The 25412-nt window shown below is 41.6% G+C and overlaps 2 protein-coding genes across 11 annotated transcripts in view; one reads left to right on the forward strand and one right to left on the reverse strand.

The window, feature by feature from the left end:
- The window catches only part of LYRM9 (LYR motif containing 9), a 44971-nt gene extending 32311 nt beyond the window's left edge, over positions 1 to 12660 (reverse strand). The window contains exons 1-2 of one of the 9 annotated variants that reach the window (XM_072881970.1): positions 8466 to 8589; positions 5653 to 5831 (exon numbers count right to left, since the gene is read on the reverse strand). The gene's annotated coding sequence lies outside the window, so the exon portion shown is untranslated. The other 8 variants (XM_072881979.1, XM_072881971.1, XM_072881973.1 and 5 more) reach the window with 8 other exon arrangements.
- Positions 12661 to 13213: 553 nt separating this feature from the next.
- The window catches only part of NLK (nemo like kinase), a 65545-nt gene continuing 53346 nt past the window's right edge, over positions 13214 to 25412 (forward strand). For both annotated transcript variants that reach the window (XM_072882304.1, XM_072882303.1), the window contains exon 1: positions 13214 to 14714. In XM_072882304.1, coding sequence (XP_072738405.1) covers positions 14257 to 14714 — 458 coding nt within the window. In that variant the 5' untranslated portion in view covers positions 13214 to 14256. The remainder of the gene's footprint in view (positions 14715 to 25412) is intronic.

Raw genomic sequence — 25412 nt, forward strand, 5'->3', positions numbered from 1 at the left:
CAGTGTTAGATATGATTAATACACAGGACAGATCTACACATGCAGATGTTGGAAGAATGTGGAGAGAAGAAAAAAACAAGCAAATAATTTTGTTTCATCAATAACAGATGTTGGAGCATCATCCTGCAGACATGTTACTTTTAATACAAAACTGCTTATAAAGCGAGCGAGTGGGTGAGGACAAAAATCAATGTCCAATTACCCAGTTATTTCAGTGTTTCCATTTTAATGAGCTTCCTGTATGATTTTGTCCTTTTAATTTTCCTTCTCTGATAATCATATCAAATTAGTTTTGTCTTAAACATCAGTGAAAAGAAATTCAGCTGTAAAAAAAATACTAAGACAGCTGGTAGCAGGTTCTTAAAAATGACATGTTATACTGTCATTTCCTTCTGTATAAACCTAGAGCAATTCACAAGATCCTATGGCACTACTTGGGATTAGACCTGAGTGACTGAAAACAGCTTCATGTCCTGATACATCTGCTGATACGGGAAATGGATAGTAAAAGACTGTAACAGTGCTATTTGCAGACATATCATGTGCTGAAAAAAACAACCAAATGCATAATAAATAGATTAAAACCACCTTTCTCTGGCTAAGGGAGGGATTAACTGAAGCCTGGTCTGCATTCCAGCTGGGGAGTAACCTGCTTTCCTGCTAGGTTGCGTTTGCCACTCACATTATCGACATAGCACCATAGTCCTTTCCACTTTCTTAAACTTGGTCAGTGATGTTGAGGAGCTGGAGAGACACCAGGGAGGTAAGCGGTGCCACTGCTGCGGCTACAGAGTATAAAATGCAACTGACACATGCTTAACTCTCACCAAGTCTCTCTCTTCACATACAGCACAACCCCCCCCAAAACCCCAGAAATAAATACATGCACAAACCTGTGTAGTGAAATATCTTGACAAGGCTTCCAGGCAAGACCAGCAGAAGCACAGTACGTGAAGGCTAAGCAAGCACTCCGCTGATAACATCCAAGTCCTCCACTAAATACCAGAAACCTAAATAATGTCCAACTACTTATCAGAAGCAATTCAGAAAATTTTACGTGACAGATGTGAAAATTCTGATGCTGTATTGATCCTCTACGATCTGCTGAGCAGCATAGCACCACACTGCAAAAATAAGGCTTAGTGCATGTTGGAACAAGAGAGCCATCTCTTCTTCATCATATACATCGGTATATAAGTGGCTTCTGATCTGCGACTGTCATCTAGATACAGTTTCTCTTTAGACTGCACCCTTTCTTTTTAATGCCAGACTGCTACTATGTCACCTCAGAGTCTCATTTACAGAATATTTACATCTCACTTTCCCTTACAGTGAATTAAATTGAATATCATTAAGATCATAGGGCAAAAGAAAAGTTACCAGCGGCCTTTAGGATGCTTGGAATTCAGACTGGTATATTTAAGGCAGAGTGCCATCACTGTGGTAGGCAGGCACACACACACTGACAGACACCAGAGATTTACGCAACAGCTACAAACGACTGTTGTACTTTGAGAGCCCTGTATCTCTTGGATGACATTCTCCATCATAAGTATTTTTGGAATAAATTTCCTTAGCTGTGTATAATATGGCTCCTCATTAGTACTATGTGAAATCCATAGGCAATTAACATCCCAAAGGAGCTGCCTAAAGCTGCCCCATATTTCTTCACACCCATGTGTAAATCTGCAGGTTTTCAATCGCTGCCATGTAAAAGATAGATTTCAAAACAAACAAAAATCCTCAACAAAAAAGTAAAGACAAACCCCTAACAGCCATAACTGTTTACAAAACAGCTTTCTTGCAACCGACTGGTCCACCAACACCACAGAAATTAGTGATGCATAACTAACAGATACAGATCTCCCGAGGGGAGTATTGCTGCTGGTTATCTTGATATGAGAGATTTAGTCCAGAAGGCTAAATCGGACAGACAGCTGAAAAGCTTTAGTTCTCCTAGTCGGAAAGGAATTGATCTGGTAAAGAAAGCCCTTAAAGGGATATTATCATGTCAAAAAGCAAGATTAGGAAAAAAAAAATTAATAGTCTTAAAACAATGGAGAGAAGTTAGAAAACTCTGTGTTTCTATCAGTAATGCTAATTATTTCCATTAATTATTTCCACCTTCACACAAAAGGTGAAAAATTGAAGATGTCAAATTTTAATATTTCCCCTGTTTAAACGTATGATATGAATATAATTATGAAACCGTTTGCTACAAAAAGTCCGTGCTCTTCAATTAGTGATGTCATTTTTGCATCTAGTACTTTCACTTATCAATTCCCCTTCCACCGAGTTCAAGAAAAACAAAAGTATTCAGATGTTCAGACCTGTAGAAGATTCTCTTCATGTTTCTGGCAGAATGTTGTATCAGACTTTTCCTGATTAATTTCACTGCTCACTTGTATACAGATTACCCAATTCCATAAGCAAGAGAGGTACTCCATTCATTACAATCATTTTTTGATAAACAAAATAACAAAAGTTAATACGTACGTTACATGTGAGGCATGCATTTTTTGCTCCCAAGTACACATCTGATTTCAAGTACAGGATTATGTGAAGCAACAGCATAACTAACGAATTCTCAAAACGTACCCCACATGGAATATTGCTTCATCTACATGATTTGTATAAAATACAGTGTTAAAGTTAAAAGTTTAGTTTTAAAGTTTCTTGGACTTTCTTGTGTTAAGGTTTCTGGGACTTCAGAAAGAGAGCACTGCAATACACCCGGAGAAAAGGCAACAGGTGTTATAGCCAAAATGGCTCATGCTATACCTGCTACTATGTTCTGCAGCTAAGACCGAACATTGACAGCAGCTCTCCTGAGGCTATCGAGAAATCAAACACCCGAAGCTAGCCGATGATTCGGGTGGAAAAATATCAGCAAGAGCTCTTAAACTAACAAAATTCTCCACGTACAACATAACGATTGTTGTCTGCCTAACCAAAGAAACAGACCTTCCAGTCACCTTAATCAGTAATTCCCAGGTTACACATAAATGAAGATTATTTCCTAACCCTTTATCTTTCTTGGCTAGTAGGTTTGAATCCCGACAGCAACTGAATTGTATGACATGTAAACTCCATGCTGAATTAAGCAAGTGTGCTTACCCAACGTAAAACTGAGGTGTAAGTTACGTGATGACTGTCAGAGATTTGCCCTGACTGATAAACCTCCTGATCTTTACTTCTACGCCTGACATTACACACTGTATTTAAGAACGTCATAAACAAGTAACTGTGCCCATGGTCACACTGTGCAAGTTAAATAATCCACTAATATTAGAGGTACACTGCAGAAAACAAGTGAATCAAAAGCACCTAGCAGCAAGAGCAGTCCAAAGAATGTATCCAAACTGGAATAGACTGCACAGGGCTAGAACCACATAGGTTTTATTATCACACATTAATCAGTTTCCTTGAGGGTTTTGCCTATACAAAGTATTTTACATTACACTAGCTGAGAATCTCTGCTATCCATAGAGGCCATGGTTGCCCAGATCCTCAGCTAGGGTAATTTAGAGAACTCTACTCAACTTCTGGCTTGGTATTATTTTAGCTAGTTTTTACTCCAGAAACAGTGGATCCCATAGAAGAACAAGGTCACTAAACATGTGACATGTTTAAACAAGCAGCAAATGGTGATGCAACTCTTGGAAAATATATACAGGTACTGTCACATGCAGATTAAAAATCTCACAGTGTTTTTTGCCTGGAGAAATTGGTTTCTGTTATTTCATTAACAATACTATGAAAAAAACAGTAAAAGTAAAGAGTTTTTGGCTCTACATTTTTTGTTGATTACCTGTTATTTGAAATTCCACTGAACAGACTCTTTAATAAGACCATAATATTTAATGTAACTTTATCTCTACATATGAAATATGTTCCTGCAACAGATATGAGCCCAAAGCATCAAATGGTATGTAAACGTACAGTAAAAATAACCAACGTAAGTTAATAACTTGGGCAGGTGTTTCACCAGCTCCAACACAAACACAACAGGCTCAGACAGGTAGCATTAGTAGAAAACACCCACTGAACAACCTGACAGAAGTTAAATAAAGCACATGGAAAACAGAGCATTGAATGGCTCCATACACCACACAAAAAGCTGATCTTTAAACTATTTCCATCACAACACAGTTAAAGAACCTTACTTCTAAAAAAGATCCAAACCAAAAAACAGCATGGAGGTCAGTTTGAAAGAAGCCGTGCCAACTTACATGAACTACACAAGGACTTGGCTTCACACAGTCCATTTCAAATAAACATTACCAAAGTCTGCTATCAGATATATGGATATAATTCTGGAGTCAATATGAAATTTGTTTTTCACATCTGTGATGACCTAATAAAGCACAGAATTAGTGCAACTCCAAGCCTAACAAATCTTCTATGTAAACCTAAGTTTAATTAGCATTACATTATCCCAGTTTACTGGAATCACACTCTGAAGACAAGGCTGGAGTGAACCATTGTCATGAACCAGGCTGCGAGTCTGTTGTTTCCTATTAGCTTCCAGATGTCTTGGTCCTGTATGTATTCCTTTCTTGACTATTTGTGTATGACAAAGAAATACAGTAATATTGGCAAGACCACAGAGAATAATCACTACTCTGTGCCTCAGAGAAAAACTGTTTAAGTTGCATTCTCAAAATTGCCCTGCTGTAATGGATAGGTGTGCTGCTGCAAAGACCACAATTTAAAAATTACTGTTTAAGTGTTTCCATAACGCACTGTTCTTTTTTTGATGCTGAATGCATATGGTCTACTACAAGACTCAAGGAACTCTGACATGGTGAAGGATTTATGAGCTATTGTGCTAGATAAAATTAGTCGTTACACAAAAAAACACTAAGAAGCTATGCAAACTGGAAATAAGCGGTGGGGGTGGGGAGAGGAACCAGAATCAGGTTGGACTTTGTGCTATCATTATAAAGCTAGAGCAAACAAAACTAACTGATACAGATAACTATTTACAGATACATCATCACCTGCAAGAACTTAACCACCTAAAGGTTTAATCTCCTACCCAGGACTTCACCGAATCATACTTATAGAATATTGGGTCAAAACACAGCTAATCTGACATAGCAAATTGTTGCAAGCACTTTGTTTCAGTGTAATCAGGACATAATTACACTGAACATAGCTAATTTGGGACAAGAAATAATCATGACCATTAGCCATGATGTTGCAAACAAAACTCTTAGCAAGAGGCACACAATCAGAGAAGCATACAATCAATTTAGATCAGCTCAACTGCTTTGTTCAATTTGCCGTCACTGGCATCGATGACAGAACAAAAAGCTAACTGTGAGACAACTAGAGCAGGAAGTCGGGTCTCTGAAAGCTGGTGTTTCCAAAAATACCACCTCAGCAACAGTATTTTATTCTGCTTAAATCTATAATCCAGAAAATTCAACATATCATAAGTACTGGTGTCTTGGCCTCCTTCCTTCCTCCCTGCCCCATCACTGAATAAAAGATATAGCAGAAATAAAGTGCTTGGAAATTATTGTACCTATTTTAGTTTGGAGGAAATGTAAACAACCTGCTTCTCTCCCCACTGCAAAAAAAATTATTTAGGGATCCTGCTCACACAAAAGCAAGTGACTTGTGGCGGTGTTTTCAATTCCCCACCTTCTAGGGAAGATAACATGCTGTGGAGCTATTTTAAGAACATCTCATTCACAAAGGTCTCCAATTCAGTCTTCAGAGACAGAGATAATTTTCTTGCTGCTTCAACATCTTTACTGGCATGACATTTGCTTCAGAGGGAGTTCATTTGCTGTTCCAACATCAAAATGGAGCAAGAGCAGCTGCCAGGAGAGGGATAAAAGGAAACACTGGTGACAAAGAGCAGCAGGGTCATTTCTGGTGCAAAGAAATGTAGAACAGAGAGAACTGCAGAACTGTCACTTTCTCCAAAAAGCCGCAGGGGATAAAGACCTCCCCTCTACCTCCTGCAACTGGTGTTTAGCAGCAAGAAGGAAAATGAGACAGAAAGAACTAAACAATCAGTCTGAAGTCTTTAAATGGCAAATAACTATCAACCAACTTTAAGCACCTGAGCACTCCCAGTTAAAGCCAAGCTCATCCTTAAGCTCTGCAGTGAGCAAAGAATTCAGTAACTCCTTCAGAAAATTCAAAATAAAACACTTTTGGCTAGAAAGTATGACAGGATATGGAGTTCAGTGTTTTGGAGGGGGTAGTCTTTGGGATGAATTCAAGCCCCAGTGCTAATCATGATCTTCCTATTTCTATATATGGTATACTGAACAAACTCGGGCCAAAGCTGTCAACCACAACACGACCACCACAAAAACTACACTGCAAGAGCCACGAACAGGGCTGACAGGCCAGTGAAGCAACATAAGCGCCTGTAGAGTCTGATCTCCGACATCAGAGATATGCAGTATCTTAGATGACACCAGCTGTCATTTACACCAGTTGTCCCCTACCCCATATCTCAGTCACATCTGTGCAGCTCTACTGCAGTAAGTACCATTCCATCATTTTAATCGCTTTGCAAAGAAGACGCCAAGTTCCCACACTGCTGCCTTAAAGACAAAGATGAGGCTTGTCTTGGTCAACATGCCTTTTTGATAGACTAACAAGCTGGTGCGTGGTCATCCACTTGGTTTGACTACTTGATTCTTTCCCCATCTTCTTATTAATACATTGCCCAGAGCAGAACAGGGATTTATCCCTCATTCAAAAACACGAGCAGAATCCTGCCCTCCTCTTCAATGAAGGCATATTGCCATCCTTGCAAACTTTAAGACACAAACCTTTATACATAATCAAAGTTAAAACAAAGTATTCTTTCCCCCTGCTCCTCACTGCATTTTATTAACAGATTAATTTATTCTTTTCTGGTTTTGTAGAGAAAAGGTGTTAAAGATGAACTCTGGAAAATTATTCTTTGCAAAGAAAAGGACTAACACACACCAACAGGAACTTTAATCCTATGATACTTCGTGCATATTCATGTTCATTCTGTTGTATGTTAGGACCACAGTTTATTTAGAGCATGATAGTTCTCTAAGCAACCCCCCCTCAAATTTGCAGGCATTAGCACTGTGTTTATGACACCTTAAGGGCTTCAGCATTAGGATTTATGAATAAAATATTACCAGGGTATTACAGAACACTGAGGACTGTATCTGCAGAGTTGTATATCAAGGTATGTGTGGGCTTGTCAGACACCCACATGATAAATTATCAACAGTGCAGCTCAGAGTACCCCTTTTGTGGATCACAGACAAAACTGCGCAAGCATTTTATTACGCTTTGTTCCACTTCATGTTACTACTTCTGCACTAAAGGGTCACAAAAAACCCTACATGCATAAGTGCTGAAGGACATTTATGCACAATACTCAGCCATGAAATCAAAAGATTCATTCTAATATTCAGTCCTGTTTTCACAACTAGTTCTTGTGGTACAAGAAAAAACCCCACATGTCTGGAACTGGAACTATGTCTGGAACTGGACCATAACATTTTATGCTGTGCAATATGATACAATCTTTTGCGGAGAATTTTAAGGTTAAAACACTGCTGAGGAGCATCAAAGAAATAGAACTGGCTGATTACAAATTGTCTTCAATCCCTTGCCCTTATGCAGAGTGCTGTCAAAAAGATTATACTCCTGCAAAGCAAGTGGCAAATCCGAGGGGAAAATAAATCTCTCAAGTGTCAGAAAAGACTGAACTTGATACTGTAGATTTTCAAAAAGCGACAAGTCTGTGCCCTGTTTCTAATGCACAGTATTTACTTTCATATGTAGTTTTTAAATGAGTTTAGCAAAGAGCGCCTGACAAATCTAGATGTACTAGCATTCAGTGTTTGATACTCAAACAGCAGACTTGCTACTGCTTTACAGCACTCTTACTGTGAATAAAATAGTAAGAGACAGATGCACGTCCCCATGAATAACTGTCTTCACCAGTAAGAGATTAGAATTGATCTGTCATGTTTCATCAGCAGTAGTCACCAATCACATATCTCCATGCATCACTGGGGATGACAAATTAGTTGCAATCAAACTGGGCTTTGGCAGGATCTAGAGCAATGTCTCTACCTGCCCAGTTCAAATTACTATGGTTAGATTTTGCCAACTCACTCATCAAGCAGCTCACGCTCATTGAACTACTCACAAAACACCCTTGCTCAAAGTTCTATGAGCCAGCTCTGTAACGAGCTCCCCCTTGTTATGCTTCTTATACAGAGACATTAAATAACAAGGAAGCACTGACTTACAATAGTACACGATTAATTCATGCTGCAGCCCTGTTCTAAGTAGGAGTGATTCATATAACTAATAGGTAACACTTTCAAGTAACAGACCTGTAACTGAGGAAACAAACGGTCTATTAGAAGTTGAGCATGTTGTCTGCAAGTTTCATGTTTCCTTAATATTCTTTTAAAAGGTTTTTTCCTTAAACATACCTCCGTATGAATCAACTGGATCTTGTCCCCCTTAACTTTCAAAGCATGAAGTGCCTAAAAAGCAGTTGAACTGACAGTCTTTAGTTTCACAGCATGACAGAGGCCAGGGACACCAATTAAAAGTGTTTATAAACCCAGTGTGGAAGGAAGATATACTTGTTAGGGTGGGTTGTTCAACACTGGCATCTAACATAACTCCATATGGACGCGCAAGATAAGCGTATCCCTTCAGCTGCCATCTCACCAGTTTCTCACCTCATTGAAAAGAGCTGGTTCAATTTCAAAGGGCAAATAAAAGATGGATAATATGGTTGAAGCATTTAGTTAAACTAAAATAAATAAAAAAATAAAGCGGCTCCCAGATTTTACTTACACTTTACAGATGCAGAAACTGGAAAGCATGGTTAGTAGCAGTCCAGTCAAGAGCTGCCAGGAAAACTGGTGACAATGCCAGGACTGCAACCCAGTTCACTTCTTTTGCTCTCAGTGCTGAAAATTCATCTACATGACAGTGTCTAACAACACTTTTAGAGTATTTCTAAGACAAGACACTTATTTACTAACGTACAGCCAAAAATGAAGTCACCATGGATTTGATTCACCAAAGCTAATACAAAAAGGTTGTATGACAAATCAATAGGAAGTCAGTAAGTTTAGACAAAGGTGTGTGGGGAGAAACTCTTTATGCCGGATATAGTATTCTGGTTCAGGCAACTAACCCTACTCATCAAACAGTGGCCTAGGAGTTGCCCCAGACCACTTGGTGGCAATACATAAGTAAACAGTCAGACTGAAGGCTGTCTGAGCTGATGGAACTGGTTACTGTTTTCTCTGAGATTTACTAAAGATAACCTCTATCCAAAAGCTTGAGATGGTTGGTGTTTGATGATAACCATAAACAAAAAGGGGCATCAATAAACAAATCAAAACTTTTTCAACAGTTCACCTGTGGTATTGTTTTTTAAAGAAGTCTGTTTTTCATAACAATACAGGTGACATTGATGATATTGTAATGCATCATGTGATACTTGCAATGGAAAGCTGCACATATGTAACATCCTCAACTATGGCAAAGATGCTGAGTACAATCCCCATCATTTGGTCCTTCCTTAAAGTAATAAGGATAAAGAAAGCATGAGCTTTAGCTGATGCTTCCCTCAGGTTAATTGGCAACTGGTTTGTTCATGAGGAAGTGTAAACAGATGCTTTAAACACTATTGAGAAGTGGATCCAATTCCCATCTTTTCATGAGCACAATACTTGAAAGAACAGGTTCTCGGGGACACAAGCTGCTCCAGGGGAGACGGTTACACAAAGCTTTAAAATATGCTACCAGAGATCTAGGCCTGAATTATTCCCTATCCACTGCAAAAATGATTAGGTAAAAACACCCTGCTTAATACTAAACATGGCTGTTCAGAAGCTTCTCTCGAAAGGCTCCGTATAGTCAACAGGGAAAGAAATGTTAGGTGATGTCCAGACACACCTAAATCAGGCTCCTCCAGACGGCAATGCAGTACACCTCTTTACCCTTTAACAATAAGAAGCCCACAGAGATTAGGCTCCTAAATTAGTCACCAAAACCGCACATGTCTATGAACACTTCTCAATAAGCAGTCGTTACAAGACTTTCAGTTTATGCTAGAAAAAGGCTGACTTTTTCCATATCACTCAATGCTTTGTTTATGACCATAAATTCAACTATAGTCCACTGGCAAGAACAAGATAAATAATGTCTTCCTTCCCAACATGCAGTTGAAGATGACTGACGTTCAGCAAATACACCAGTAAAAATTAAATTCTACTGAAAATCAATTGTTTAAAGACATGCGATCCAATTTACTCAGTAATGTACCTAACTGAAAAAAAAAAAAAATTAAGATGACACTCTGCATTTTGACTTGAATAATGGCACTGAGACATTAATCTGTAAATACATTTAGAACCCAAGTTTCCATACAACAATTATTAGGCAATTGCTCGATTTTACCACTTGGAAAGATATCGCAATAACAGAGAAAGAAAAAAGTCCATAATGAAAACATGTAGGAGAGGTTTAAAAGCCTTCCAGTCTTCACAGCACTTCCCTATGCCCAGGCCCACCCAACCGACTTCGTATCCACTTCCTTCCATTGTCCCACGCACCACACCATACCTCTCCAGAGCTTGAGGGGATGCAGAGACCCAGAAAATCCTTGGAGCATGCCATATTCATATTAGCAGTTTGTTATCAACTTCAATAAAAAGTTCAATCAGACAGCTAGAAATACAAGTTCTAAATAAGTGTTCTGTCTCTTCTTCCAATACGTAATATTATTAAGTGGCTGTAAATCAATTCTACTCTTGCTTTTTTAAGTGAAGTCTGTTTTAAAAACTGTGACATGATAGCAAAACTCTACTATAATTCCAGACTGGAATATTAGCTAACAACATTTCAAAATGCAACAGAAACGGTTTTAACAAAGAAACTTGTCTTAATTCCTGCATGACTTTTCTTGTTTACATTCTCAAAGAGCAGACAAAAAGTATCCAAAACCCATTCTTAAAAAGACTTTGCACTCAAGTTTTAGGAATTGCAACAGGCTTTCACATTTCTAGTCTCCTTTCCCCCATGCCGTATAGAAGTCCAATGATGTTCATTTTTTAGAGACACACACAGAAAAGACAGGTCACAGTACTTGATATTGTACCATCAGGGATTTGTTGGTAAAATAGTTGTACTACTACAGTTCTTCTAGTTGTTTTTCCTCTGTTCAGACAGGAACCAGATGCAGAGAAGGAAAGGCTGTCGGCTCACCCATAACAGGGGCACGTACAAATTCACCATCAGTCATTTATTTCCTTTGGAACTGCTCACCCAGTTTAATCGTATGAAGGAACCTCTTTATCACTCTCACAGTTAATTTAACTCTACTACCATCACGGGTAAGGCTCTGATAACTAGGGGTTTTTCTGAAGTAAAACTATTAATCAGATATGATTAATATTCACACAAGAAAGTGGAAAGTGTTAAAACTGTCAAATTTTTATTAATCTCCACGTTTTAGGGAACACATGCTTTAAAGAACCACACTGCATTCCCCAAGCATGTAGATTAATGGCATAAGTGAACTAAAACAACAAACCACAAAAAATATTTTGGTCCTAGGTCAACATGTACTTCACATTCGAAACATAACTTCTGAGTGTGTTGATGAGCATGCTGCAGCAAGCCTCAAAAAACCGACTTCGAGGAGAGCTGGCTATAGCATCTGCTGCTAGCTATCTGCTGAAGAGATCTGAAACCTCTGATGTTTTTTTTCCTCCCGACCTCAGGGCAGAGGGACGCTCATCCTGCAGCGTGACACTGGGCTTCCCCCCGCTTCTGGAGCCTGCAGGCGAGGCTCAGGCCCTCAGTGCCAGCACTCTGCACCTTCCCCACTCTCACTTGCTTCAAGCTTTACCTTCTGGTCTTCAAATCGAAGGGAAAAACAAACAAACAAAACCCCAAAACACCCCCCCCCCCCCCCACTTTTCGAGGCCAGCCCCCGTCTTTAAAGCACATTCGCCTTTCCGCTAGCCGAGTTAGGAAGCTTCTTTTGTGAAAGACAGCTTTAGTAATCACCTTCCGCTGGAGCGCGGGGCTGAGGCAAAAACATCTACCTCAGGAAACCGAGCTCCTCCTCCCTCGCTCGGCCCCGGCCGGGGAGGAGAGCCGGCTCCCCCCAGAGCCAGCACAGCCCTGAGGGCCCCACCGCCGCCCCAGAGGCGGCCGGCCAGAAGGCCCCGGGAGAGCCACGACGGCGGGCGCAGGGCCCCCCCCGAGCGCAGGGGCACTCCCGCCCCGGCCGCGCCCCGCTCCCCCCAGCCCGGCCCTCACCCCGGCTCCCGCTCCGCTTCCCGCCGCCGCCGCCACCCCTCAGCGCCCACAGTGACCTCCGCGCCCCGCCGCGTCCTCATCTCACCCCGCCCCGGGAGCGCCATTGGCCCCTCCCGCCGCTCATCAGCCGGCTCCCCGCCTCCCATTGGCCAGCTGCCCACCTGCAGACGGGCGCACCAGCGACTTCCTCGTCCGTCACCCGGCGCCTCGCGCTGCGATTTGACGAACAACGGCTCCTTTAACGCCCATCGCCGCTAATCACTCGTGAGGAGAGCTGTCAATCAGGCCGTCGCCTCGCCTCCGAGTACTATTGGCCCAGTAACCCCTTTTCGGGCTTTCGTTTCTCCTCACTGGCGAATTGGATCGGATAGGGGGCTGCGATTGGGCAAAAAGCAGGCCTTGGGGGCGGGACTAGGCTCAGAGGGAGAGTCAATTGGCCAGTAGGCCGGAGCGGCACGGTGTGATTGGCAGGAAAGGTGAAGAAGGCGGGGCCACCCGAGGTGAGGGTTGTGTGAGGTGAGGGAATCTCGCGGGGTCTCGCTAGCTCTGGGCGCGGAGGCGCGCGGTGATTGGGCGGCGGGGGTCAAGGGGGCGGGACTGAGTCAGGGAGTCTCTGCAGCGGCCGAGTCCTATGGGCCGGCCGAGCTGGGTCCCGCTCGGTGATTGGGTGGGGGCGGCTCTCGCGGAGCCTGGTGGGCCGGGTCCGATTGGCTGCGGGCGGGTGTCGGGCGCGCGCCCCGCATGGGGGCGGGGGGGGCCGGCGGGGGGAGGGCAGGCCGGGTGCGCGTGCCCGCTGTGCGCTCCGCGCTGGGGCTCCGTGAGGAGGTGAGTGGCGGCGGCGGCGGCGGCGGCGGCGGCGGGTCGGGCGGCCGAGGCGGCGGCGGCCGGGGGGCGGAGCGGCGCTGCGCGGCGGGGGCCTGAGAGCCCGCCGCCCCCCACCTCTGCCTGCCGCACGCACGCAGCGGAGACCCCCTCCCCCCACCCGGCCCCGGTCCTTCCCCGCCCCGCCGGAGGGGGGGCTGCAGCCGCCGGCGCCCCCCGCAGAGGCGCTGCCCGCCGCCGGCGCCGGGTCAGGCTGTCAGGGCGCCGCCGCCGCCCCTCGCCGCCCCCGGCGCATCCACCCTCGCCCCTCTTTATCCCCCGGCCCCGCGCTCTTCCCTGTCATTCATTTGTCACTTTCCCCGCTCCCATCTTCCCTCCTCGCCCCTTCTCCTCTCCTCCCTCCCGTGCTTTCTTTCCTGCCCCGTCCCCTTTTCTTCCTCCATCTATTTTTGTCCTCTTTTCCGCCCCTCTTGCCCTCCCCCTCCTTATCCTCGCCCTCCTCTCCTCGCTCCTTCCGTCCCTCTTCACTTTTTCTGGGTGCTTGTGTGTGTTTCAGGCCTTCGAGGAAAAGTTGCAAACTCCCAAGTTTTTTTTGCTGTATTTGAGGGAGCAGGTGTCTGGAAGGAGGGAGCTATGTAGGAGGTGCCTGGGCGCTCAGGGAGGTTTGGAGGAGCCCGATGGAGAGGATGTGGGAATGGAAGGGGTAGACTTGTCAGTCCTCTCAGGGTGTTCCAGGGGAGAGACTCCAAATCCTCCTTCTGGAGGGAAGGGGGATTGATCGCTCTATTTCTTTTTCTTTAAAAAAAAAAAAAAAAAGTGAAGGGAAAAACCAAACAAAACCCAGCCCTGTTGCCCAAGGATGGAGTTTCAGTAGCCAACCACAGCTGGACTCCTGGGGAAGAGGGCTCGTGCACTCTGGCTCACGCACACATGAAGAGATTCTCCAAATCGTTTGGCTTCATGAAGAGATAAGGCCAGTTGAGCTCAATGTTTTTAAAGGTGGGCCGTGTATGATGAAACCCAACTTCTTTTAAAGTGTAGCAGATTTCATTTTTATGGCCAAATGACAGCTTGACCCAGTTGTTATCCAATCAAAGGGCATTTTTTTGAATGTCTCTTTGTGGCACAACAGCCAACGCAAAAATGATGGCGGCTTACAATGGCGGTACGTCTGCAGCAGCAGCAGGTCACCACCACCACCATCACCACCACCTTCCTCACCTCCCTCCTCCTCACCTCCATCACCACCACCACCCTCAGCATCACTTGCATCCAGGCTCTGCAGCTGCGGTACATCCCGTACAGCAGCATGCCTCTTCGGCAGCTGCGGCCGCAGCAGCTGCGGCCGCGGCCGCGGCAATGTTAAACCCAGGGCAGCAGCAGCCATATTTCCCATCACCGGCACCGGGTCAGGCCCCTGGACCAGCTGCAGCAGCCCCAGCTCAGGTACAAGCTGCAGCAGCTGCTGCAGTTAAAGCGCACCATCATCAGCACTCACAACATCCACAACAGCAACTGGATATTGAGCCGGACAGACCTATTGGATATGGAGCCTTTGGTGTTGTCTGGTGAGTAAAGAAAAAAACTGAACCGATTTTCTCCTTGTCATTTTTTACCAGATCATAATCCATTCTTGGTTTTGTCATTTGAGTCAGAATACAAGAAAGCTGCTTACTACAAATTTTTTTACTGGTTCTTCTCTGTTCTTAGAAAGTTGGCTTCACTTGTTTTTGTTGGCAGAACGAGGTTTAGAGTGGTGAAGAGCAACCTCTGGCTAACAGGCCACACCATCAGTCTCTTTTGAGACAAATGCAACATGTTTGTATACCTTCTACGCATTTTATTAGAATATGTATGTTGTGTAGCTAAGCTGTGCTTCCTAAAGTTTCAGGTTAACAAATGAACATTAGAATATGTGTTTTGACCTGACTTAAGAGTTAGAAATTAAAAGCGTATGAAAATGTCTTCCTTCTTCAGTCACCTGTCAAGATCTTTGTCTAGGAGACTGTTTGACCTGCGGTAGCATGCTATATGCTGCCTGAAACAGAATATCTGAACTTTGCTCTCCTCTCATAAATGTAAATGGCATTTTCCGTCTTGCTGTAGTACTGCCTACAGTCCTTTTATTCCCCTAGCTGCTATTTCAGAGGATTCTGTCAGTGGAGCGTAATCTCTTCTAATATATTTTGTGACCACCTTAATATAATGTATGTAATTATTGCCCTTCAGGATCACTGAAGCAAAGCTGGCATGATTATGATTTTTTTTTTTTTTTTTTTTTTTTACAAACGGTTGTCAGTTTACCCTACTCTGAAACGTTCATTAGAAACATGAAAGATGCCTTGGTGGTGTTTTTGAGAGCAAGCGCGTTGCAGCACTCTTCCTGTATCGCAAACACAAAGTTTGAGGTGTGCGACTGTGTCGTGTCCCTACAGAACCTTCCACAGCATTCAGTCGACAAGGCTTTCTGTGGTGCTTAAGAAATTTTGCTTTAGGTACTGTCCGTACTTCAGTTTTACTGAGATAAAGTGTTACGTGACTGGGGTTGCAGTCTGCACCAGCATATGGTGGCGAAGTGCTTTGCAGGACAGGCCTCAGAAGAGCAAGGCACGTTATTCCTTCGTCCCAGCCCTTCAAGCTGGTTGCTCATAACCAGCCCGCTGTTTGTAGTAAAACCATGTTTGCTAAGAAGGCTGAACGAGCTGCACGAACTAGGCCTAGGTTAATGTTACAGCTGATCTTGTGTCCCTTCATTCAGAAGGCCTAGGGAGGTAATTTAAATGCTAAGTTTTCCAAGTCAGAGGGGTGCTGTTGTACAGTTAGCACTGCTGTGGTCTTGCAGTGGTACAGTATAAAAAAGTCGATATCAAAGAATGAAAACTGACAAGAGATCTGCTGTAAAAAATTATCTGAAGATTATTTCCATCTGTTTGTATATTTTTTGATAAACTGTGGAGTTTTTTTAACTTAATTGTTACAGGCTTGCTTAAATTTAGATTCTTATGCAAGATCAGACCTTGTTACGGTTTCTACAAGGTTTTTGTTTACCTGTATATATTTCCTAGGTCTTTATTTTCTCGGTTTTATTTGCCAAAAAATAAGGTGCAGAGAGAGATCTGCTTTCGTAATATTCAGTAGAATAAAAGGTCAAGCTTGCATATTTAAATATAACATCATGAAGAATCTGAGGGAAAAAAAGAAGTGTAGAAAGAAGGGTCTGCTCCTGACTGACGGCAGGTAGAGCAGTGCCAGAAGTGTCCACCCATCCCGAGACCCCCGGCCGTGCAACTGCGTCCACACAAGCAGGAATTGCCACTAGTGGGACTATGCTTGCAAAGTCGTAACTACAGCTTTTACTTCAAGATAACAACAGCTTTTAAAAAAAAAAAAAAAAAAAAAAAAAGAGGGAGGTGGTTGAATAAAATAAAAGCAGAAGCTTGGAGGTCAGATTTCCTTTGGTAAAGCTGTAAGGCTCCGCAGCCTGAGAACGTAATTGGCTGAAATGCAGTTCCTCTTTGCTCACGTACACTTGAACTCAGTGGTCAGGCTCTTGGCATTTTGTATGAACTTCTGCAAGTGAACGCAGGCTGAGTTTAACAGTCTGTAAGCAATAATTAAACTGAATTTTAGATTTCATTCAAAATGTGAAAGAACGCCTGTGTAATTTAATTTTAGCCATGTGAGATAACGCAACTGAACATAAACATTGATTTGAATATTTATAGTTTAAGTTGACTTAGACATGAAAAATGTATACTTTGGTACAAGTGTAACACAGAATTTCCAGTGACATAAGGCCTAAGCTAATTTTGAATAAGGATTCTGTTGCTTATCTGTATCCTTCTGAGCATGTATTGGCACTAGCAGATAACTGAAAAGTTCCTATCTGTACTTCTGAGGGAAATGGATGTTATTCTACAGACAGTTTGAGTATTTGAAGAAGTAGTCTTTCATCCTGCTACTCAGATGTGTCATTCCATTGTCTAGAAAGATACAACTTATCCTGCAGTTAAGTTTAGCTCGTCAAATAAGTGATCAGTAGTGTGTGGTATTGAGTTTCCCATTAGCTTACTGAGAGAGAGTTTGACTTGGCAGTTGAATTAGCATTTGTCATTAGTTCATTTGTCTGGTACTTCATGATGTTTTGGGGTAGCTAATGTGCTGCTGGAGTTTTTCACTCGTGAAGAGCCAAAGCATCGTGCTTCAGCATTTTCATTATTAACTCATGCACGCTTGTATTGCTGCCACTAGTATTTGTAGACACAAACTGTATCCTTGCTCATCCAGTCACCGTTACGTTTTAAATCGACTATCCTTGGCACGTCATCTCCTTTGACTACGTGTAGATTTTAAAGTGAACTTAACCCAAGCTGGCAAAGTAGAAAAGACTCTCTTGAACGATCGGCATGAAATTGCTATATTTATCTGTTTTCATTGTGCTTTAACATAGAGTAAAGATGTGGGTATTAATGCGATACCAAAGCTCGGTGTTTCTGAACTGTGACAAAAGGTGGGGGAAGTTGCTGAAGCAGGAAGAGATGTGTGGGTACCTTCCCCAGGTTCTGCAGATTTGCTTAACTGCACTCTAGTTTGGCAAATTGCCACAAACCAAGTTGCGTACCCAGTTTGCTGAAAACGGAGCAATTTGCTCTTTAAGTATTCACTGTTAACATGTTTGTAAAGCATTGAAAAAAAAAATCCGGGTTTTAGTTTCCGTGACAAACTCAGTTTGTGCCTCATGTTTCAAATTGTCTATCTGATTTTTGGAAGTCTTGTGTATATTCTAAGAATAAGGAGCTGTCCTTTGCAGAAGTGCTCCCTGTTTTGCTGGGGAGACATGCTACTGCCATCTGGTGGGATTCTTAATAATAATAATAATTATTACTATTATAAAAAGTATCCCTTGAACCTGCCAAGGCTCATAGGTTTTGGAGTGAGGGGTAAAGCCTTAATACCTCTGCAAGAGGCGCTCGTGCTGTTTTCATGCAGGTTTCCTAGACCAGCGAAGAGGAACTGCAACTCCTGTGGAGGCAGGCAGGGAATAATTACTTTTGTTGCTGGTTCAAGCTGTTAACACTGCTGCTGAAATTTATGAAAATGTCTTGTTGGTTGGGATATATCCACTCCTGTGGGATAAGAAACTATGACTCTGTAAGGTGTGTGGGGATTGTATTTGTCTTGTATGTGTCTCTAATTTTGAAAAGTTACTGTCATTCATCAAAGATTGTGAAATCAAGCAATCTGTTTTATTATTATTGAAACGGTGTTAAAAGACATCGCTGGGGGAAATCTGTTACAAATGACAATAGAAAAAAGTATATTAATTTTTTTTAAAGACCTGATTTACACAATTTTAAATTGCAGTGTGGTTTTTAATGTATTTGCTTCTGATACTTTTTGTTCAGGAAGTCAAACAGCAGTATAACGTTCCAAATAGTTTGGCTGTTGATGCTGAGATAGGACATTATGTACGGGCAGCCATAACTTTTAAAAGTAGAAATAATTTAGCCTAAATCTGCTGTTCATTCCTGGCCTTCAAAGGCCTGAAATCACTAAAGTCATTGCTAAATAAAAATCGAAAGAATATTGCATACAGTTGATTGTTGCCTGGACCCTAGAACTATTTTAAGAGGGTTTTATCACTATGCTGATACTAAGCACAGCAGTAGGAAAGACGTTTCCAGGATAAACCGATAATCTCCTCACTGTTACTTTAAAGGAACGTGTCATGCTGAGCAAGTATGCAATATAGATAATTTGTTTTGGACGAATTGCTAGAATGTATATTAGGGGGAAAAAAAAGATGTTACAGCTTCAACGAAGTATGAATAACAGCAGGATAAGTTCCCCTTCTGATGTCTGATATCGCTGCGAACCACGATGATGTTTTGCATAGTTAATGCAAATAATAATGCATAAGTCCAGTCTGGTAAGCATGAAAAGTTTAGAAGCAGCTGAACTATGACAGTTTGTTTTATGAAACCCTTTAAGACGTTTGGTGTGAGAGATTTTTTTCTGAGCTAGAGCTGTTTGTTGGTATCATGATCTTTTTCCAGTCCCTCAAAACTCACCTGTTCGTGGGAGACAGTACCGGAACATTAGGAAAATGTCCCATGTTAATTAGCATTTAGATGGACAATTGTTTGCTTTGCTTTAAACTGTTTCATCTGACATTTCGTATTAGTCTAAAATGACTTTTTTGTAATTGATCAAAAAAATACAAAAGGACTCTACAGTTTATCCTGGCACTCTCATTGTGAATGAGACGGAGCACAAATGGAGAACTGTAAGCAGGAAGTGATATCTCCGGTAGACGGAACAGAATATCCACCAGAATTGGATAAAGAGGCTCTGGAAGGGGTAATCCACACCAATAATGTTATCCGGAGAGAAGATCCCTACAAAACATTCAAACTAAGCAAATCCAAGACAAATCCAAAGAGCCTTTTAAAGTACTGATATTACAGCTGGCTAAGATGCAACAACAGTACTAATCAAGAATATAACTCGGGGTTTTTTGTCAGAGTGGAAAACATCTACAGTGTGATATGTTGATTTTTGGTGTAGGGAAATTTGCTTTTAGTAAAGGGCAACAAAACTGTTTAATAAATAAAACGGTCGGAAATAGTTTAAAAAAAATCCTTCCAGGCTATTTGGAGGACTTGGCTGTCTGCGTTGACTGTTCTATTTAGCATTGCTGATGATCTTCTCTCATCTAGGTAAATATGAAGCTTTTCCATTCCAGTGATGCGTCTGCTTTGTCTACATAGACTGTAACAGAAAAATGTGAACAGAAATTTCCAGTTAGAAAAGATTACCACTGTTCAGTTCTTTCTAGTTCCAGTGTGCAAACACTTTCCATCAGAAGCTGTGATATAAATGCCATTGCAATCGCCTGACTTCTTGTGGATGACGTTTTTTAGGTAATGTCGCCTTTCGTTGTTCAGCTGGGCAGAGTCTCTCCACCACTGTCAGCCTGTCTGCGCGGGCTGCGGGTACCGGACAGGAGCGTTCCAGGGAGGAGCGCTGCCTTGACTGCTGGCTGCTTTGGTTTTCCTCTTCCTCTGTTATACTTCAGGCAGTTTTTCTGTTGTCTGATGCAGATAGGCCGTGATTTCCTAAGAAAGAGCCTCAGTCGGTTTTATCGAGTTATTTCTTGGAGGAAACCATGAGGATGCCTGAGGCAATACTGGCAATGGGCACATTACAGAGCAGAGTGTGTATTGTGTTTCACACTTACCATCACAATTTAAGGATCTGCAGGTGATTATCTTTAATAGCTATGTCAGTATTTTTTAAAGGATTGCTTTATCTAAATTGGATTCTGACTCTATTTGTGGAGAAATATAGTAGAACAATGACCTTATTCAGTTTTTTTTATATGGGAAATTTTGCAAAGCTTATATGTTTCAGTTGGGGTTTTTTTTGGGTGTTGGGTTTTTTTTTTTTTCAAATTTCATGAAAAGAAACATTCTGTTAACGTTTAAATGACTATTCCCCAAATGTGCTGAATTAAATGAAATGGATATAATAACTCCTTGCATTTAAATTAGACGTTGGGAATTAGGTGAAATTCTATCTAAGTAATATACTAGATTGTTCATTATTGTCTTGTAAGATGATGCAAGAAGGAAGGAATGTGGATAACGTTTTTTTTCTCAAAGTTGGGCGCGGACCATTTTGGATAGACTAGTTCACTGTGAATTATGCCAAGGTCAGCATTTCACAGGTCACTTGAGATGCATGGTGTTTTGCAGCACCTGCAAATCTTGATGTTGTTTGTATCCACATACAACTGTATGCTGATAATACCGTTAGAGCATGGTAGCTTTCAGTATTTTCTCTTTCCTCTGAATTCTGCAGATGTTACAGCGGAACAGCTGGTGACTGGACCTACAGTCTAATATTGATTTTTCAGAAGACATATTTCAGATATTCTTTTCCCCTCCCCCCCACATACTCTTCCACCTCTTTTTAAGAGAGTGTTTAAATTGTGGATTTCACTAATCCGAAACCACAAATGCCTTTAGTGTTTATCAGTGGGTGAAGGTGTAAGCGTTCCTACAACTGTGTATGATCAAATAGAGCAGTAAAGAAAGGCAAGTAACAAGTGTGTGTGTTGTTTGAGGCTGCTTGATGTCGCTAGGCTGCTTGATTTCTTGGGGGAACGATGGGACTGAGAGTGAAAATAGCTTTGGGCAGGTACAGTGGAAGGAAGCCTTTGGGATATGTTTCAAGTGACTTGGAATGGTTGTATCTGGGTCTCATGTATCTTTAATCCTCTGGAAGGTTCTACCTGCTAGTCTGGGATACATAACATTCAGCTTTTCGTATGAGAAAAGCTAGCTCAAAGTTGTATAGAGCTTACCTAAACTGAATTTGTGTTCATTAAAATGAACAATAATTTGTTAATGTAATTGGTAATGTTTTTCAAAATGGCACATTAAAAAAAATCCACAAAGAACTGTAATTTAAGTGAGAAGCTGGCTTAGTCTGCAAAGCTGAGCATACATAATGAGTTTTATGATGGAGGGAGACGTTCGGGGGCATAACACTGTGTTTTAGGTTAAACTGTTTCTGTAGGCTCCTGTATGTGAGTAGACCCATCTGTTCTGTATTTGAGGGTTAGCTTTTGAAGTCCTGTTTGTCTGAGTTGTTTGTAAGCAAATACTGAACAGTAGCTTTACTGCTAGATTTTGTGTACCAACGAGATCTAGCTCCCAGGTTTTTTTTATATGGAAGTTTTGGTTACTTGAGCACAGCGTGCCTTTGGTTTCTTAATAAGAAAAGCTTCAGTGGAGCAGTCGAGACCTCTTTTTACACAGAATGTGAAAAATTTTTCCCTCTCTATTTTTGAAAGATTGAAACGACACATAGGGAATGCTACAATCTTCTTGCATGAGCCGGGGATAATTTCATTGGGTGGAGTGTGCCACTGGGATGCAACATTTAATCGGTTTACATCTGTATTCTGCGTGGTCTAACAAAGGTTCTCCACGCTGCCTATGTGGTGGGCACCCCTATAACCATTCCGGTGTTCACAATTGCTTGGTAACCCTGGTATTCTCATACAGCACTGGGTATGTATGAGAGGTGTGCTGATGCAACACTAATTACTTGCTAGTAGCAAGAATATGTGATGGGACTGTTCTAACTGGTCCAAATAGAATTTCAACTGAGACAGAGAATAAATTAATTTTTTCCACCTTTGTTGATTGTACCTTTGCTGTGTTTAGATTTCTGTTAGTCTGATTTCTGTGCTTATTGCCTAACTCTGGAGATTTCCTGAGAATAGAACTGGCTACTTTGTTGAATTCGCTGAAAAATGAAAGTCCTTGGAACAGAGAATAAGATGATACAGGGGCAATTTAGATTTTAAAATCCTTCTGGAATATGAGAAGTAACGTAAAAAGTAGGATCTGTACTCAGAACAGCTTCTAGGGTTTACTGAAAACCCATTTATTTCTGGTCAAAAGAATTCAATAAAAAGAAGCTTGGCTCAGTTACTGCAATTTCCTCTGTAGCCTTTAGAATCTAAGAGTAAGCACTTGATTAAAGATTAAGTTCTAAATATTATTACGAGAGTAATCTATCTGAAAATGTTTGGATTTTGTTTCTGAAATTCAAGTGTGTACTATGCCTGGTACTTAATAGCTGATGTCCATTTTAAATTTCTGTAATAGATTATTTAATGGCTGTGATCAATGACTACGTTCTCTATTGCTTAGCACCAGGTATTTACAGTGACATAATCGCTTTCTGTAAACAAAATATAGTCTCAGTTTCCAAGCTGTAGCTTGGATTTCTGCCAGTTTGAGTCTGTCCTAAATTACCTGTAAAGTTGGAAGAGTCTTAAAGTAATAAGTAATGTTTTTAGGTAGCGCAGCTTTAGTGTTGATTACGCCAGTAACCAGACTGTTCAGTGCTGGCGTAACCTGTTGAGTTTGGAGTTGTATCCATCTCCTCCCGTGTCACCAGTTATGGAAACAGCGGTGTATGGTGATGCGTGCGCTGGAGATGGATGGGAGCAGAAGCCTGTGGAGCTGAGGAGTGGGAGCTTCTGGGAGGAGAGACTTGGGATGAGGATGGGTTAACTGGCAGTGCAGGGTGGAGGAGATGGAGAATCCCTGCTGCACGTGCGATACCCATTGGCCGGGGCCAGGACTGTGGCTTGCATCTGTCACTGGTGACATTTCTCAAAGATGACAGTTGTCTTGTCTGGGCTGGAATAGTGCAGATTGGTTTTCAAACCCAGGAAGAAGCTTTATAGCTCTCAAAGTTGTCTAATGTGGGTGTGCTCAGCTGTTCTACAAACAGTTAAGTGTAGTTGGAATGGACAAAGCCCCAGCGTTATAATTTGAAAATACATCACATAGATGCTGTAAGTTTTGCTTTATTGTGAGTCAAACTATTACATACAATTTTGTAAAAGTAGACCCATGAGTGAGGTAGTAGATGCTTCAATGAAAGTGGTTTATGACAGGCGGTACAAATATGTATGTAAAGGATACAGGCGTATGTGGTTAATGCATTTATTTATTGATAATAGTATTTGACCATAATAAGGAGTAACAAGGAAAAAGTGAATGCAGTGGTAGTGGATGGGATGCGTAGTGAGTGGGGTGGTAGCCAAAGGTGGTACAAACCATAGCAATTATCTGCTATCTAAACACGGAATGGTTGTAAAAATTAATCTTGTTGTAGCAGTAACCCACGCTTTTTAAAACAATAATATAGGTAACATATTTTCTTTACTTTTTTTTTCCTCCACTGTGTTCTGACTGTCCTTTTCATCACTTCCACCCCTTTTTCTTATTTTCCAGTATTGTCTGTGGTACTTTGTATGAAGTGCAGCTTACCAACAGCATGTTTAATTGAAGACAATAGTGTTTAGATACGAGGGCTAAATTGCAGAAAATAAATACTACTTCTCTGTGGAAATCACTAGAGCTCCATCCATAGTGCATTGTAGGAGTAACCTGGAAAAGAGCAAAGTCATCTGCTGTACGGAAACGTTTGGCATTCCTTAGTATGTCCTATATGCCATATGAAGGGGCTGCAGACTGGCCTGCGGATGTAAAACCTGTGCAAATACTTGTGATTCAAGCACGCAGATCACAGAACCGAATATCTTTTAGGGAAATCCCCAACTCGCCTATGGCCAGAAATGCTCTAACTGGGCCAAAGTATAATATATTAAAATTGTTAAGGTACTGATACTTTCAATATTTGATTATATATTGTGGAGTACACGGAGAGCCTTGATCAGTGAAATTGTCAACACATTTTTCTAGGTTTCAGAGTTCCGTAATTTTGCTACGAATTGCCTATTGGGAGTTTCGGTAATCATGGAATAACTGACAGTTGTGTTCAGCTGGTCTCAGGCGTGTGCTGTGTGAGTGCATACAACGTGGTACCGGTACGGCGCGGGGGGACGCGAGCACATACAGCTTCACAGAAGAGGGAACAGGAGACTAGACAGGCTGCGTCAGGTGAATACAGCCTTTTACCAAAGCGCACTGCTATTTCACACACCAAAACACCAGAACAATCTGGACTTCATTTTAATACTTAAAGCTGTATCTTCTTTTGTTATGTGAGAGTGATGGTTAAATGAAGGTAGACTTGTATCAGCCTTCATATTAAATAACTTCTGTGGCTATGGCTGACTTTGGAACACGGCCAGGTACAGTGTTTAAAAGTGCTTAGTAAGAATTTGAGCTTTAATCATGAGGGCTGTAGCAGAATCAGTGTGTCCTAGTAGTATCATTCTTTAATTTCCTGATGTGGTATTTTTCTATAAAGGCTTGGAAGCATATGTGTGTGAGTGGAATTTTTATGCTGTTTATGATGTTGGATATAACATCAGAATGTTATAGCAAAGTCATTTTGTAGAATATGTACTTTGATAAATTATATTCTGTTATTTCTTTAATTTTCTTAGAACATGGTATGATGGTATTTATGTGTAATTTGAAAAAAATGAATTCAGAGCTTTCTGCTCAAGAACACTTGCAGGTAAGTTGGTGGAAAAGTAAAATATACTGGGAAATATAGCAATCCTTGAACTCTAGAGAAGGATTTTCTTTCCCCCATTCTCTTTCATATACAAATACTTTTTAATAGGTGCAAAAAAATTGCTCACCAGAGAAACTGGTGTTGTAGTTTACTTGTCATTTTGGAATAGTGCTATTCCAAATTTTAATTCTAAATCTATTCCTGGTTTCATGGCAATATTATTCTTCATTATTCTGGTACCACCAGGC

The sequence above is a fragment of the Ciconia boyciana genome, chromosome 17 (genome assembly GCF_034638445.1).
Source record: "Ciconia boyciana chromosome 17, ASM3463844v1, whole genome shotgun sequence".
NCBI lineage: Eukaryota > Metazoa > Chordata > Aves > Ciconiiformes > Ciconiidae > Ciconia > Ciconia boyciana.